Source organism: Sander lucioperca, chromosome 9, assembly GCF_008315115.2.
Source record: "Sander lucioperca isolate FBNREF2018 chromosome 9, SLUC_FBN_1.2, whole genome shotgun sequence".
Taxonomy (NCBI): domain Eukaryota; kingdom Metazoa; phylum Chordata; class Actinopteri; order Perciformes; family Percidae; genus Sander; species Sander lucioperca.
Genome location: NC_050181.1, coordinates 12,680,258 through 12,697,694, shown reverse-complemented (window position 1 = coordinate 12,697,694; position 17,437 = coordinate 12,680,258). Strand labels below are relative to the sequence as shown.

Genomic DNA, 17,437 nt, shown 5'->3' with positions numbered 1-17,437 from the left:
ACCCAGCATGTTGTAGCAACAGACGAGTGTATGATTGAAGTTCAATGTGCCGATTTGACATTCTGTGTATCCTTTATGTTCACTGAGATGATATAATTCTTGTTTTGTTAGCAATGATCAACACATTTGTTAAGTCTAAATGAGGAAGGAGAGATGAATGGATAGGTATGCCCTAAGCAATGAAGAGGTGGATTGATTTAGCATGAATGAAGTGAGTGAGGATTGAAGACAACCTAAATTCTTAGTTGTATCATTTCATGCAGAGTTACTATTAAACTACAGTCGGTGAAGTTGTAATTCCGGAAGAAAGGTGGAAAGAAGGATGTTGTTTTTTTAAGGTTGTGATTGGTCGATACTTTCTACCAATCCACAAAGGGCCAAAGTAAAAAGATCTTTTGATGTACCGAATGGTCCCAAAATTAGTAAAAACACTTGTGGACAAGTTGTCAGCTGAAATAGAAACTTAATGCTCGTTGACATTTTTGACAAACATGTTGACAACTTTGCTATTTGAGTTATTGGTCAGTGTGTGTGTGTGTGTGTGTGTGTGTGTGTGTGTGTGTGTGTTATTGCATTCCTCTGTGCTGGTTTGGAATCAGTTTGCCTATGTCCAAATCAAAAAGAGACAGTAATTGGGTCTAAACATTTGAAGCTGATCTCAGATAAGCAAGTGACAGTCTGCTCACATCTTTACTCTCACACACAGACATGAAGGACACAAGTATTGGTAAAAAGACATGCCGACCAAACCAACATACACGCATTCCGGACATGCAAACTCTTGCTGCCTATCAGTATACCAGAGCACGTGTTGCATGTAGTAGCATTTATGTAGTAGTAGTAGCAGTAGTAGTAGTAGATGTCATAGTATTGATGAGAAATACTGCATACTGCTGTTAATGTACAATGTGACTCCCATTCAAAGTCTCTGTGGGAGGTCTATGGACCTCAGACAGACATGAAAGCAGTTTTCACGATATGCAATGCCATATAACAGTCATCAGTCATTGATTTCCATCCAATTCGGTGAGGGAAAATGTTTTTGAGGCTTAAGTAATGGGGATATCAGATCAGTCGTCTTCCTTTCTTCTTCTCTTTCTTTCATAAAAGTCTGATTCCAGGTGATTGTACCCTCCAGTCTGTCAAAGTTAATTAATACAGTTCCACATTCATCTTTCTAATGAGAAAGACCAAAGAGTTTTGTACTTTTGTTCAAAAGAAGAAGAAGAATCTCTAGATGAAATGAAAATTCAAGGCAATTTAATTAATCTTTGTAGTCTGTATTCTCTCAGCACAGCATAACTGAAAGTGCCCTAGTTTCATAGCTCTCTGATCATGGACATTACTAGGATGGGTAGAAAGCTCTGCTGCAGCACCAAATCTGAGGCTGAACATTACATGCACTAATGTTCCAAGGTTACATCTTAACTTCTAGAGGATGTTTAAACCCTCTGTAATGAGTGTGTCATTATGGAGCATCCGGTGATTCATTCATCTCTTTCCTCGGTCCAAGGAGCAGTTTGCTTCTAAAAACACTGCAGACCTAGCAGAATGACAGATGTTATCTTTCAGGAGTTATGTTGCCTCTCAGTGCAAACAACATAATCCTTGCTCTTTTTGCTTTTTTTTTCTAAAAAACTGGCAAATATACTATTAAAACACAAATTGAATCCATGCCTTACCCATCATCACATCTGCCCAACACCAAAAGGCAGACAGACAAAGTTAGCAACTAGTCAAAGTAGTGTAGCATTTAGATGCTAAAAGGCAAATAGAGTCAAAGACCAAACAGAACTAAACCTAAAGTGAATATTGGACAAGAATAGGACTCAAATTAACATTAAATGAGCAACAGTTTGCCAACAAGTCAGCAGTATCATCTTTGTGAAAGTGTGTGAATATTGTGAAAACAGCTTGTTGCCCTGCCCACAAGTGGCCAAAAAATGGATCATTGCAGGTTTAAATAATTATAATTATCATTGGGAACTGCCATTAGAAAAAATCCATCTTTCGAGACAAGCAAACAAGAATATGTTCTAAAATGTCCAAGTGCCCCTTTAAGTAAACCAGTTTGCATTCATTTGTATTTATGGCCTATCAATTCTGAAAAAAAAAAACCACTTTGTCTTCATTGCATGTCCTTTGCTATTATTGTCAAATTGTTTGTCCTTATTATCTGTTATCATTTACAATAACCAGCCGTTCAGCTGCTCTCTTGGTTTTCATGTATTGCTTATTTCCTTCCTGTGTGCTAGTGCCAAGCATCTTCATTAGATATTTGGTAAAAATGACACATGGACTAACATGTCAAAGAGTGCAGTGAAAAGTTAAAGCAGCATTTGTTCTGTACATGGCCCCTCAGCTTCAGCTCCAGTTTCACTTCTGTGTCCACAGAAATCCGAAACCTTTTATATTTAGAGACAAACAGCCGCTGTCAGCGTAAAGTATGGCCAACCTTGACACCTGGGGTCTCTGGTGATGGTCATGATGGTAGATGCTGATGTGTGTGCTCTGTTTGTATGCATGCGCGTAGCCACCTGCATGATTTCAAATTTGAGTGTATAGATGCTTAACAGAAAACCAAACTGAAACAGAATATTTGTTCTTTGCGTGCTTTAAAGTGACCATACAATGCAGTCTGAGGGGATTTTTGATCGAGACGCTTGGAGGTTGGTGGTTTTTCTCATAGCTTAAAGGACTTAGCCTGCCATGTATCCCCACAGCGGTGGCCTGTACTTTGATATCACAGTACGCAAATATTAAATCAAATTAAGACTTTTTGGTTTCTCACTGCCATTCATCCGACCAAACAATAAAGGCTCTAAAGGAATCTTATGATAATTATCACCATTTTCAAAACACCCACACCCCCAGAAGGTTTTATTCCAGGAAAAAAATGCTGCCATAGCAATGTCATTTTTATCAAATGTGTCCTTTATTTTAAGTGTTTTCCTATGCAGATTTTTAAAATGTATTTTGTCAAATATAACTCCCCAATGGTTCCCTCCATCCTAGGCAGACTCTGCGTTTTTCTTGGCTTAAGTCTTGCTCCCTTGAATCAAACCTTTACCAGTGACTGTGTTTAAGACCCTATACTCCTTCTGCTAAATACATTAATTTCAACCTCCTCGCTACACTAACCAAACACAAACAGGGAGGGGAAAATGTGTTATTATTATAAAACAATATTATTAAAAAGTGTTACAATGAAGAAGCAAGGTAAGAGGCAAAAAGAGTAGTAAATGCTGCTCATTATCTCTCTCCTCCTCTTCTCCCTCTCCTTTTTCATTCTATCACTTGAGGAGATGAGGAGAGGAGACACTCCCAAACTAACTGCCCATTGGCCTATAGGCATTTGGGAGAGATTTTAGCAATAGAAGAGGGAGGGACAGAGCAAAAGTCACTGGCAGTGTGGAAGTCTTTGAATCATTGGCCCGGGCCTGTCAACAGGTGGCAGAAGGAGAGGCTTGGTGACGCTCAGTCCTTCAGAGAAAAGAGAAAGAAAGAGAGCAGAGGAGAAAGTTAAAGAAAACCCTCAAGGGTAAGGCAACCTTTTCCTTTTGTCTTTCTCAGTGATTTAAGCATGGGACTTAATTTGTACTGTCCTCAATATGTCTTTTAATTGAAGGATTTAGTTATTAGTCCAATTAACCTGTAGGTGTGTGACGACTTAAAATTGTACTGGTAGGTTTTGTTCAGTTCAATGTACAGTAAGGTTTAAAGTCATTTATTTGATGACATTTCTAAACATGCAGTAGACCAAATGGAAACAATGACTATAAAGAGAAAATAAAAAAAACTTTGCCGACAGTTGTTAATTTTGTTGTGCTAGGAAAGCGCTCTTGTTTATTTATCCCAAAAGGACCAATCACGTGTTTTCTTCCTTTTCCGTATTGTTTCTCTCTATTTATCAATTTATTTCACATTACAAATTCCGTCTCAGCTATTTCTCAGCTTTTCATTCTCTCCCATCTCCATTCATCTATCACTCCCTTTTTTCTCTTCATCCCATGTCCCACCTCGTTTTTTCTATATCTACCGGGCTTTGAACACATGGGTGATAGTACTTGAATGAAACAGTCCATATCTGTCCATATCTGCAGCCTTTTGCCCCGACTCTGCTGTTAGTTACATGACAGTCTAAAGTTTAACTTGACACCTGGAATTGATAAGTGTCCAGGGACTGAAGCTGTTCGTTTGGGTTGAACTCAATGATAAATATTGATATGTGATGGAGTTTGACACACTGAATGAAATGATGTGAGCGTTAAAGTGTAATGTTGTGAAGTGTGACATGTTTTTCTGCATGCACAAAATCCACTGAAAGCGCTATATATTGTTCTGGGGTGGATTGGAAAGTAACTAAGTACATTTACTCAAGTACTGCACTTAAGTATAAATTTGAGGTACTTTTACTTGAGCTTTTTTGTTTAATGCTACTTTATACTTCTATTCCACCTTTCAGAGGCAAATATTGTACTCTTTACTCCACTACATTTATTTAACAGCTGTAGTTACTAATTACTTTACAAAACACAAAACTATTTTATAAAATATGTTTTGTTGTAGATTAAACCACCCAACAGTGTGAAACACTTTAAATTTGAACAACCTCAACCAACTACAACATTAAAGCACCACTAACTGTTAATGCATTAGTAATACATTCTGCAATAAATAACAATAATAATAGTTCCTTCACCACTGATGTTTTAATAGTGTGTTTGCTGAATGAGTCATGTAGACTATTAAAATAAGGAAAATACAAATGGGTATTTTAAAAAGTTTCAATTTTAGTTAGGAACTCTGAAAACATTTGGAAATTTGGATCAGTTTAAATCTAGTTTGAACTTAATCATAAATGTTCAGGCAATGATGTGTAAATCAACAGAGTTATTTTCCCTTGGGAGCAGCTGTGACAGCTTTTAATTTCTGCAAACATGTATTTGGGTTATTTATGACTTGTATATCCAGTTCCACATTGTAGATAATCCTATATTGTCTGTCAACAAAGCTGCCAGCACTAATTTTCCTCTATGATAATAACATAAATATTTATAATAACTATGAGCTGGGGTGATAGATATTCTCACAGGACTACCGATTCAGTAGATTTACCTTTAATGCTACTGTGCTGGCTCAGGGAATACACAGAAGCCCTCGCAAAATGAGCTACAGATGTGGGCCCTCAGCCATGCAAAATGATAGAGAGAGGGATACAAAGAGAGAGAGAGAGAGAGAGAGAGAGAGAGAGAGAGAGAGAGAGAGAGAGAGAGAAGGCTTTCATGGAAACCTCACATCTCCAGTTTTTTCATTTACTTTCACTGATTGAAAATGGCCCCTGGGCACATGAAAGCCACTCTAAACACACTTTTATTATTTTAAAAACATATCTCTGTCTTAGGCTTAGGTTTCATTAATGCTCAGGTTGCGTTATTTTTCTTTCTTTTCAGTTGGTTAGGTTTTCATTTGACAGCCCCACTAAGGGGTATGGAGCCTCTATGGTTCTGATGAAGCGAGGGCCTTATCGAGGGCTACTTGTGGTCTGTAAGGCAGCGGGAGGCAGACAGAATTGTGAAGATATGAGCTCTGCTCTCAGACGATAATTGCTTTCAGCTTTGTTTTATTCATTTTAGTTTCCCCGTTCTGTTTGCAAGCTGCTGCAAAGGAAGGAAAAGAGGAAGGGAAAGGAAGTCTACAAGTTTGCAACCGCACGTAAAGTCTCGACCTAGCTGCTCCTCATTTTAAACCCTCCCTTCTTTTCATCATCAGGCTTGTTGGTTTGCTCCAATGAGATTTGTCTCGAGTTGGAACGTGGCGAAGCAGTCGGCCTTTTGTCTGAGGCTTAATGACTCTCTAGGGAGGATAGGGTAAATGTGACCAGACAGACCAAGTCTTCTTCTTCTGCCTATTTCTCTCTGTGCGTATCTGTATTCCCAATACAAGTATTTTTTTTTCTACAGCTGTTTATCTTTGTTTGACTCATGGTCATCCCCTCCACTCCCTTTTTTATCTCAATATCTTGTCAAGAAGCCTTCAGTGAAAGGTGTCTGGATCCAGACAGCATTGTCTCTGAGTGATTAAATTGCTGTTGTTACATGTGGAGGCAATCCCCCCTCGTCTGTAAGCTATAAATGACAGGTTTCCCACGAATACTGTACACACATGGGCTTCTTTCTTCCATATAAAAGACTGAACACACATCCTAGGTAGTCAACAAACATTTTACAGGCCCATTGACATAGCTCTGCTTTGACATAGAGGAGTTATTGTCAGGAAGGAATTTTTAAATGTCTTTATGGACATGTTGAATTTTACTTGAGAGGGTTGGAAGCCAGGTTGAAATACTATCTGGATGGCCCATGTGCTGAGTGAGAGCGTCCTTTGGACTGAAGCAATTATTTTTCCTGCTTTAGTCTTCTGCATGTTGACTTGGAGTGACTAATGACAGTCAACTGCTTTTAGATCATGAATGTGCTGGACACTGATGCCAAACCAGAGTTTAACATCTTTATGTTACTGGTCCATCGGAGAACATCCAGTTAATGCCTTCTGTTTTCATAATAATTGAGCGAAAACCTTCTGTCCTGCTTTGTCATGACAGTCAATTAATGCTGCATACATCCAGTATTTAATTCAGTGGTACCTAATCTTTCATGTCATTTCGCTGTCCAAACACCATCTGCTCCCCTTCATCCTTTACTATATATTTTCAAGAAGAATATAGAATGCATAATATACTAGAGGATATACGTCATTCCATCCACCCATCCACCAGCCGTGAACCCATCCATTCATCTTTCCTCTAATCCATCCATCCGTCCATCCACCCTTCTGCTAATCCATCCATCCATCAGCCATTAACAAATTAAGCAATGTACCCATCCATACTTCCTCTAATTAATCCATCCATTGATCCCTTAAACTATTAATCCATATATCCATCCCACCGTCCATCCGTTTATTTATTCAACTCATCCATCTATCTACGTATTCATCAATCAATCAATCTCTTAATTTATGTATCCATACTGTATATTTATCCATTCAATTAGCCCTCCATCTATCCACCCATTCATTGATTTATTTATCCATCTTTTACACATCATCACTCATCCATCCATTTATCTATCTATCTATCTATCTATCTATCTATCTATCTATCTATCTATCTATCTATCTATCTATCCATCCACCCATCTATCTATGCATACATTTATCTGCCATCCATTTATCATCCATCACCCATCCAGCCATCATCTATCTCTCTGGCAGTAACTTTCAAATGTGATTGCCCCACTTCACTCTCTATTCCCCATTTCCTCTCTCCATCAATCCCTCCATCTGTCTCTCTTTTCCACACCAGGACATACTTAGCACTCAGTAGCGGCCCTGTGCTATGCTTGGAAGGTCACAGTGCTATCGTCTCCAAGAGAAATAAGAAAAGGGCCTGAAAATGGCAAGCATCAAATAAAAACCTTGACAGGGAGCTATAAACATGCTTGTTAAGCATCTCTGTGCGCCAGTGCTCAGTGCCATTTCACATGGCTATAGTATACTGTCTATAATAACTGCTCGACTGTCACTGACTCAAACACAGTCTCTCCATCATTCCCTCTCACCTATTCACTCTCTCTCACTTACTTAATCTCTCTCACTTTACAGTTTTTTTCATTTCTATTTCCCTTACTTTCCATTTGTCTCTCTCCATCTCCTTCTCTTAATGTCTCTTTTACCTCATCTCTGGTTTGCCCTCCAAAGTCTTGGCTATTGATAAAACACCCACTATAGTTTTGGCCACCACATATAGAGTCAAAAAAGCAATTCCCCAGTGATGTCATAGCTTGGATTTCTTGCACAGGCACCAGTCTCCGACCTCAAGCTTTTGACCAGCAGTAATCAAATAGACAGTTAAAATAACCAAACAAGGTCAGCTGTATTGAGTTTGGACAAGTTAGAAATGGGTCATGGTAATTACATGTCTATTTAAAGGACTTAAGACTTTTGAATCACAGAACTACTTGAGTTACAACCTGTGCAATTCATCAGAGAGAGGATTCATAAGCCAAAGATTATTTTACTGAATACAAACTGTGTCCAATTGAGTAAGTTAAGTAGCTTTCCACCTTATGTAGAGAAAAAAAACCTTTGCATACTCAAAAGATCAGGTATTCTCACTTACTCAGAATCTCTGTTAATCTGATAATGGTATCATTGGAGGATTGGCAGGTTTAGATCTACTTGTTGACATTTTAATGTTCTGCCGAATGCTACTGTGTCTAGTGGGATTTTAAAAAGGTATGTCTCTCTCTGCACATTACTTTTCCATCTGTTTTAGTCTTTGATGCTCGAACGAGCAAATGTTTTGGTTTCCATTTGGTCAATTTCTACTCTTCAAAGTTGCACCTTGTCAGCAAACATCAGAACAATTTTACTTAATTACAAAACTATTTTATTCAACTTTTGTAGTTCCCACTGAAACATTCTTTGCTTAAAATAAGAAAGAATGAGCAAATGATTTCGTCTTTCATCACCATGTCATGTTAACAATGTCTGGGATAACACTGTTTATCTTTCCTGTTTCTGTCTTCTATGATTAAATACAGTATGTATGCTATATTGTTAGAACTTTGGGGTTTTGCAGAGCATGCATATACAATTGAATAATCGTGTATGATTTCAAACAAATCCAACATATTTATTTCAGCATATATGCTACTGTATATTGCTATGCAGTTTCCAACTGTCAAGCATCACAGCAGGGACCACATTTTAGTAGTGAGCTTCCTTCTCAGCCACTCTATTAGGGTTTGTTTCCATAGACCACACAAGTTCAGCACACTTAGATCAGAAGTTGATTCTGCCGCAATTCAAACTTTTACACCAGAATGTTAAATTCAGACCAAAGTCCAAAAACAGACCTTCTGAAGGTTTAAACAGGCCTACTATTTTGAAACCATGTAATTTGGCTTCTCGGGGAAGCCACTTACTGCTGAAAGGTTTTAAGTTCACATTACATCACTGTCATTAGACACAATGACATCATCACCGAGGACAAGTTTCTGAAGCTCTGAAACGCCTGACTGAGCACAATTTATGGTTTAGAGCAAAACGATCTCTGGCAAAGTGATGACTGCTCACTTTCTGCTGCCATACTGAGGAATGAGAGCACAATGCACACACAGACACACCACAGTGACACAATGGTTCAGGTTTCTTGAGATTAGGTATACAGCAGCGTGCCCCAATTAATGTAATGTAACTTATGCATTGTCCAGACTGTAATTCTGTCCTCAGCGCTAACCCTATAAAACTGAGTGGAAAGTACAAACATGACCCTCTTTCAACCCGGAGACTCAGGTCCAGTCAGCCGTGACGACAAACATCTACAGTTTCAGTAGTCTGTTACACATAGTTGATGCCAAAGATCCAATCTCTACAAAATGTATGAACTCACACTAAAAAAACAGATGGGATATTTATTTCATCTCCATATGAGAAGTTGTGAATCTGAAAGTGAATTTGATTTGCCAAACAGTCAGCAGTGAGGAGTTTAGTTTTGTTCCTATTGATGTTTCTAATGTGTAAGGTAAAAACAACTTTATCTAAATGAATAAGCCTTCCTTTTGGGAAATGTGCTTATGAGGTGAGCAGTTCTTTAGCCGAGCTTAGCTTACCTTCAACCACAATTTTGTTGTTTTCTATCCTGGAACAATAACTGCTGTTCAAACCACAAACTACCCATCTTTCCTTTTTACTATTTCATGGAAACTTATGATACTCTTTTTTTAGTTTGGAAAGGGGCCAGTCCCTACTTTCTTTGAGTTATCACAGTTTTAAAGGATTACCTTCCAGTCAGTGATCTGCATGCTCAGAGATTCTGTCCAATTTAAAAAAAAAAAATAAAAAAAAAAGACATTACAAAGAGGTTACCTAAATGGTGTTTTTAGACAGATATAATTTATTGCATTACATAGTTACACTTGAAAAAAAGATTGTGCTTTCTGGTGGCTCAGAAAATACCCCCCTCCACACCAAAGAATTGTGTTTTTCAGTAAGATTGACAATTAACTTATCTTTTCCTCTAGCCATGACCACGAGACTCCTGTGGAGGGCCCTGTGCCTGCTGGTCCTACTCTGCACTGTGTCACCCTTCGGCTCCGCCACCAATCACCCGGACCCCTCAGCCCCAGAGCAGGGAGTCACCTTCAGCCATGTCTATAAAATCGACATCCCGGGAAGCTCCAGTTGTAAACTTGAGCGTCTGCCAACCCAGGACGAAACAGGTCATATACAAAAATGAGAATTAGAGGGAGAGAGAATGCAACTGAGAATAATTAAAGAAGGGAATTGAGTGGTGCATGAATGAATGAATGTGTATGCAGAAAGCTCAGAATATTGGATGGAAATCTAAAAAGAACCAGAGTGGAAAAAGTTAACTGTTTTTGTAATTTTCAACACAGAGATATACAATTAAATGTCATGTATTTCATTGGGAAGATTATTATGTTAAATGAATGTAGTTTGGTATTGGCCATACAGTATTTTACCGATTACTAGTATTTTTACAGGTGCACATTACTGTAAAAGTTATGGTTCACCCTTTTTGTGACCCGTGGCGGTATCTACAAATGAAAAGGTTGAATGTTTCTCGTATTTTGTAGGTCTGCAGACAGAGACCACTACGAATGGAGAGAACGACATCATCTTCAAACATAACATCAGGCTGCAGACACCAATGTGTGACTGTGCGGAATCAGAAAGCTTCAAGTCACTCTTGTACAGAGTCAACGGGCTGGAGGAAGAAGTCAACTACCTAAAGACCCAGTGTACTCAGGGATGCTGTGGAAGTGGTGGGGCTGGAGGTAAGCTGTGCTTGACCCACAATTCATAGGGTAAACAAGTGGAATGAGGAGTTTGCGGTAGGCTGCAAGCAATCCTATTTTACATCCTGATATCAGCATATTTTATAAGAGTCATTGATTATATCCTATACTATATAAAACAAATTTGAATTTCCCCTTGCAGAATTAACAAAGTATACCTTATAAATAATCCACCTGCCAACAATTCAAGAACACCTTTTTCAACCTTATCTTCCTCAAGGAGTGGACACAAGCTGCAGTGGCTATGGTACCTACCAACCCGACACCTGCAGCTGCCTCTGTAACCCAGGATGGGAAGGCCCAGATTGCTCAGTGTCCTCCTGCCCTGACGAGTGCAATGACAACGGCCGATGTGTGGATGGGAAGTGTGTGTGCCATCAGGGCTACACAGGAGAGGACTGCAGCCAGCTGATGTGTCCAGACAACTGCAATGATAAGGGACAATGCGTGGATGGAAAATGTGTGTGTTTCCCGCACTTCACCGGCGAGGATTGCAGCGTCCAGAAGTGTCCCAATGACTGCATTGGTAATGGCCAGTGTGTGGACGGCCAGTGCATCTGTGAAGAAGGCTTTTATGGCGAAGACTGTTCATTAGGTAAGCTATTAAATGCTTAATAACACAAACGTCTCTAACTTGTGAAATTGGTGTTTTCGAGGCTTGGTAATGTGTAGGGAGTACTGCAGGGCTAGCTAGCTAGCTAGTTGGTGAACTATTGCTAGGTTAGCTAACGTTAACGTTATAAACCAAAGAGCATAGAAGTATAGAAGTAGAGGTACTTCTATACTCTTTGATATAACTCACGCGCTAATACACTAGCTAGGAAGACAGAAACATGCTAACGTTAGCAATAGTCAGTCACAATAATTTAACGTTAGCTAGCTACGTCGCAAGTCTGTCAACAACAGTTAGCGTAGCTATATTTTCTCTGTATTGCGCATTTTACTTCACTTTTGTTATCGGGATTGTAGCTAAGTAAGCTCACTCAATAAAGAGTTATGAAAGGGGGATAAACAAGCAGGTTTGGTTAGCTTGCTAACTGAAAGTTAAGCTAGCAAGGTCATTAATGTTAAGTTAGCTCCGTCGCTAATGGGCAATACGTTCACACTTCAAAAAACGTAACATTATGTTTATTATCGAATCCTGTCTCATTACTATCAACAAACCTTTTTTGTAGAACAGTTTGGACCCCGACGAAGAGGGTTAGGCAAAATAAAGTGAATGGTGCAACACAGTGAGCTTATAAACTATGATAGCTGCTCCATTTTGGGCTATCTGTTCACTCAAAGAACATGGCGCTTCCTGAAGATGAACTTGAAATATTCATGCCGATTCACTTCGCCCCTTGTGTGTGAATGAAATTCAATAAAAAATAAATAAATGAAAAAATTATTTCACCATGCATTTTGCCGTTTTATATGTTGGTGTGACTGGGTCTTAAAGTGGACTAAATTTGCATTGCACTTTGGGGGAAAAATAATAATAAAATAGCATATTTCCCAGCCCATTTGATTGATACCTGCAGGTTTTGTTCTTATCATAGCTACCAGCAACATTTTTGATGTGTCCCGTAGAAATGAATGGTGTCTGAGTAAGCATATTCTACCATAGTCTTTTTATGGGTGGATTATATATCTGGGCTGCAGGCAGCATAATGCTTTTTTATGACCCATTCTTGCATTTAGTTTGAACTGTGTTTCTCATGAGAATAAGATTCACATTTCATCTTTTTTATTTAGTCACCTCTATGGCTATGCTGACATTAAGCTGTGAATGTTAACTGCCATCTCATGGAAAACACAGATGCTACAAGGAGCTCTGGGACCATTAACAATATAACACTTGCCCCTAAAGCCCAGTTCACCTTCATATACATATTCTTCCTATATCATATAGTAAAAACTTTTAGGATCTCCCTGAATTAATTCTAAAGACTAAAGGCCGTTTTATGGTTCTGTGTAGAATCGACGACGTACCCCCGCAGACCCATCTGCGTCTACCATCTGCTGTACCCTACACCGTAGCCTGACCCGCACCTCTCGAGAAATGTAACTACACGTCGCAGCCACACACGTCGCTCGGCCGTGGCTTGGTAGCGTTGCATTTTCCCTGACTCATTTCCTGGTTCTCCTTCTCCATAAACATGAAATCAAGGAGAGGGTTAACTTTTCCTGCTACAGATTTATCACCGTGGTCAGAAAGCCCAGGGGAGACACTTTGTTTCTCTCACTATGCCTCTAGAGTCACAGCTTGCTCCGAAGACAATTGCCGTCACTCTCTCACTTTCTCCCTCACTCTATCACCCACTCCCCCCACACACACACATGCCGGCTCGAGGCCCATACCAAAGTACAAGTAAACAAAGAGTTTCGCGATTGACCCTCCAGAAACCACACACCCCCTAGCTTTCTGGCGGTGAAATGCACCGCAATACAAAGAAACACGTTCAACCCCGACGCAGAACTCCGAAAGGGTCACAACGCCGTAGGAGCGACGGCGTAGCTACGGAGTGGAGTTTACGCACAACCGTTAAACGGCCTTTACAGCAATCAATTCATGCTTGTATCAGCTTATCTGCTATCATTTGTTTGATTCATGCAACAACCTTGGCTCATCAACTGATAAGCAATTGGCCTCTTTTACAGCAGCCATTTACTTTCATAATAGAAAAGTGTTACTAATAACTTTAATGATGGCTCCGTTCTATTCAAGTGTTCCAGTAAGCCATGACAATGACCCAGTGGGCCAGCTTGCTCGCTACCATAACCCTGAAACCAAAGCAGCTAACTGAAATTCTATTCAGCCTTTATTAAATCCACTTAGGTTTAGCTTTTAACATTTGCAAGTATATAAAATATAAATAACTACAACTGTATAATCTGCTTAAACATTACAGTTTTGAGTCTAACTAATGTTGACAACCTGCAAAGGAGATGAACATAAACAAAAGCATAAGATATAAAATGCTGAAAAATGTTTCAGACATATTGAATTAACAGCTGAAGCCTACTTACTTTTACACCTTAGTTTAATAAGCTACTTGCTCCAAATACTGGAGGTGCAGCAAAATTTAAAGAGAAAAACCGAAGATGATAAGCTTAAAATGTTGATATCATGTAGATACTGTAAGTTAAACTGGGAGTCTCACCTGAAATTGATGTGATACGATCAGCTCGATAAATTTCTTTAGAGAAGAGTTGCCCCTCTGTTTGTGTTGTTGGGCTACACTATATGTAGCCTAAATGTTTTGTACATTGCTCTTTGTAAGTAAAAAAGAACAAGGAGAGATAAAAGGTATTTTGCCCAGTGGAAGATAAATCCAGAATGAACCGCGCTACTGGAACCCTACTGAACCAATAACACTGCTGCTACTTTCCACCACCCCTACTCTTTCTTATGTTTTGAGGCAAATATATCATGATTATGATAATACAATTACTTTGAGATCTCCCTCAAAGAGCAGTCCTAAGTGTCTCTGACTAAACCTAAAGTTATGGCAGTTATGATGGCTGTAGTGACCTACTTCTGGGGCATTCAGAGAATCTCTCCAACAGTTATTTCAGATAGAGCAGCTGATGGGGCCTTTTCAGTGGGCGGACCATGACCACTGACTGCTATGGTCTCTGGGCAACATATGACATCAGGTCACATACAGTAATACCACAGGAATACAAAAACACCCATTAGTCTTTTGGGGCTCCATCTGGCTTTGACCCCTTAGAAAAATCATCACCTTTCCTGCTAAATGCACTGCTCACCAAACTGCTATTACAGTACTGCCTCAGGAGCAGAGTAGAAAATTGCATTTTATGGCAATTTAAGGCCACGCAAGCAGAAAGGTGAGCAGCAGCAGCCAGGCATGGGCAGTTTAATTCACTGAGTTCATACTGTGACAGTTATTTCTAAGGATATCTTGAAGATTCAGTACAGGTGAATGGAATGAATGAATTTTACAAAGAAGAAACTTTAAAATGATAATCTATATATGGCAACCTTTGGCTATACGTCTATGGCATTTCTTCCTCTACATTTAACCCAGAGTACAGAGCACATTTTTAAAGCAGGGATTTTTAAACTAAAAAAGCTCCACAACCAATTTCAGGTCCTTCACAGTAGCAGGTCAGCTATGTCAAACCCTCGATTGTGATTTAGTTTCTTCAAGCTGTGTTTTGCTCTGCACAGGCAGAGCATAGCTGGAGACAGATCTGTAGCTTCGTGTGTAGGTGCTGTTGAATGGAGTCCAACATCAACAGTGGCACCAAGTCAGAGGAAAAGTCAGGAAGGAAAGAAAAGTGGGAGGTAAGAAAAAAAAATACATAGTGTTGTTTTTAGGTGTTAGTAATAGTAGTGGTAATAAGCACCGGGAGAAGAATAGACATTTTTTTGTTTTATGTGGCTACTTGCCATTTTAGCACCTTGATGATGGATGTCAATCTGCTCCCTGGGTGATGACATGACTGTTATATATACTGTATGTATAGTGAAGTTTCATTCCATGCCATCAATGTTGAGATAGCTTCAATCTTTATTTGTATCTCTAGTATCAAAGGCAGATGCCATGTGGTTTAGAGAATCAGTGAGGCTTTAACAATGAAAATATTGTTGTAGCCTGAACTCTTGTCTACTAGCTTAGAGTAAAAAAGAGGAAAGTAGAAGCAGAAACTGTATCCAATGAGATAATCTTCATATAAAGGGGGTGGGATTAAAAGTGTACATAGTAACTTCTTTAGAGCTCTATCAACACAATGCAGATGCTATTTTTGCTGTTCTTATTGTAGCTCCTTTGACTGTCTCAAAACCATATTTGGCTCTGTTTTCAAGGTCTGTGTGTAAGTGAATTTTCTCAGAGACTTGATTCACATGTCTAACATTTACAAATGGATGGGATAGATAATAGGACACAGAGGAACAACAAAAATATTGACTGAATTACTATTCCATCTGTCCGTATTAACATTGATACTTTCATTGTGCCTGCTCACTGCAGATTCAAGAAGTCCAAACATTTTGTTTCAGTCATATTTTTCTCAGAGAAGACACAAATCACTATTAGTTTCTACTTTTTCCAATCTTAATATGTTAATTTATTCACCCCAGCTGTTCTGAGATATTATCTGAGGGTAAAGATTGTTGATAGTTGTGCCTAGAGTAGTAACAGGGGGATATTAACTGCTACTGGATGGAAAAGGATTGCTACATTTAAGAAAAAACATTAAGCTTCCTGACTTCGCCTTGTGGAACGGCATCTGAACCTGTTGTGAATTCCTTCTCTGCCAAAGTTATGGTGGCCTCCCTCACCACCCAGCTCACATTTTCCCCTTGGAATTTGCTTACATTTGTGTGTACTTCTCGAAATGTACCACCATCTACCATTTATTTCCCTTCACAGTACCCACAGAAAGTTCTTCTTGTTTGTGGAAATCCTCCCTCCCCAACACTGCTGACTTGCTGTCTTCTGTCTTTTGGCTGCTGTTTTGTTATTGTACTCCACCATAGTTTTATACCTTCCGATTCGCACCCCTGCCATATTTTTTCCATGGTCTCCATTGAAGCCCTTTAGCCTTTTATAACCACTAAAAAGCAATATTCTTTTTCCCAAAAGGCTGCACTGCCTTGCCAAGTAAAATAACAATATTGATCCAACTGTGACCAGAAACTTAAGGATTGTTTATTAAGATGTATTATCTACAGTATCTCAAGCAGGTTTCAAGTCCATACAAGCTGATTTCCACTAAATTGAGATGAAAAACAGACAAAACAGCATCACCGATCTGTTTTAACTGAATATTTTCCGGTCTAGCTCAGCTAAAATCACCAAATCCGTCAGCGCTGTGGAGATAGGTCTGGCAATGCAACACAACCGGTGTTATCTTCACTTCACCTGTTCAACTGGCTTTAGCAGTTTAGATAACACACTTGACTGTCCTGCTGTTACAGACTAGAACTAACCACAGTTGCCTCATTCAGTGACTCACAGCAGTGCTGTCTCCCCTATTTGTCTTGAATAATCAGTATCTAAACATGTAATAAATCATTTATAATAACTATATTATGCCTCCTATTATTGTAATAGTATGTTACTTTACATACTCATCCGTATTTTTGTTGTTCTTGTACTGCTGCAACAGCCACATTTCCCTGTTGGGGATCAATACAGTTTTACCTTATCTTATAATGTAGTTGCAAGTGGAGCTAAGTGTTTATTGTATATTTGTTAGCAACTGTAACTCCTCCTGTGGACACATATAAGTGGAGGCTGTTGTATAAACAAATATTGCATGACAGTATAATAAAACACAGTTGTAATAATATAAAATATAAGATAAGATAGACTTCTATTTATCCTGAGGGGAATTGTAGCCATTTATTACATGTTTACATACTGATTATACATGATTAATAGGGGGACTTAAAGTGTTACAGAGAACATAGGTTGTCACGGTCTTAAAGTAAATGTATTAAGTGAAAGACTTGCAGAGAAAATGACAGACGGAAGCAGTCAAGAAAGCAATTTAAAATGTCTCTCTCTGTCCCTTTCTCTGTCTGTGACTAC

At 39.0% G+C, this 17,437-nt stretch overlaps 1 protein-coding gene across 5 annotated transcripts in view; it reads left to right on the top strand.

The window, feature by feature from the left end:
• tnn (tenascin N) overlaps positions 1 to 17,437 on the top strand; it is a 52,844-nt gene that overhangs the window by 1,587 nt on the left and 33,820 nt on the right. For 3 of the 5 annotated variants that reach the window (XM_036005694.1, XM_031294334.2, XM_031294332.2), the window contains exons 1-4: positions 3,360 to 3,541; positions 10,089 to 10,286; positions 10,665 to 10,865; positions 11,107 to 11,481. In XM_036005694.1, coding sequence (XP_035861587.1) covers positions 10,091 to 10,286; positions 10,665 to 10,865; positions 11,107 to 11,481 — 772 coding nt within the window. In that variant the 5' untranslated portion in view covers positions 3,360 to 3,541; positions 10,089 to 10,090. Of the gene's footprint in view, positions 1 to 3,359; positions 3,542 to 10,088; positions 10,312 to 10,662; positions 10,866 to 11,106; positions 11,482 to 17,437 lie in introns of those variants that run through there. The other 2 variants (XM_031294333.2, XM_036005693.1) reach the window with 2 other exon arrangements.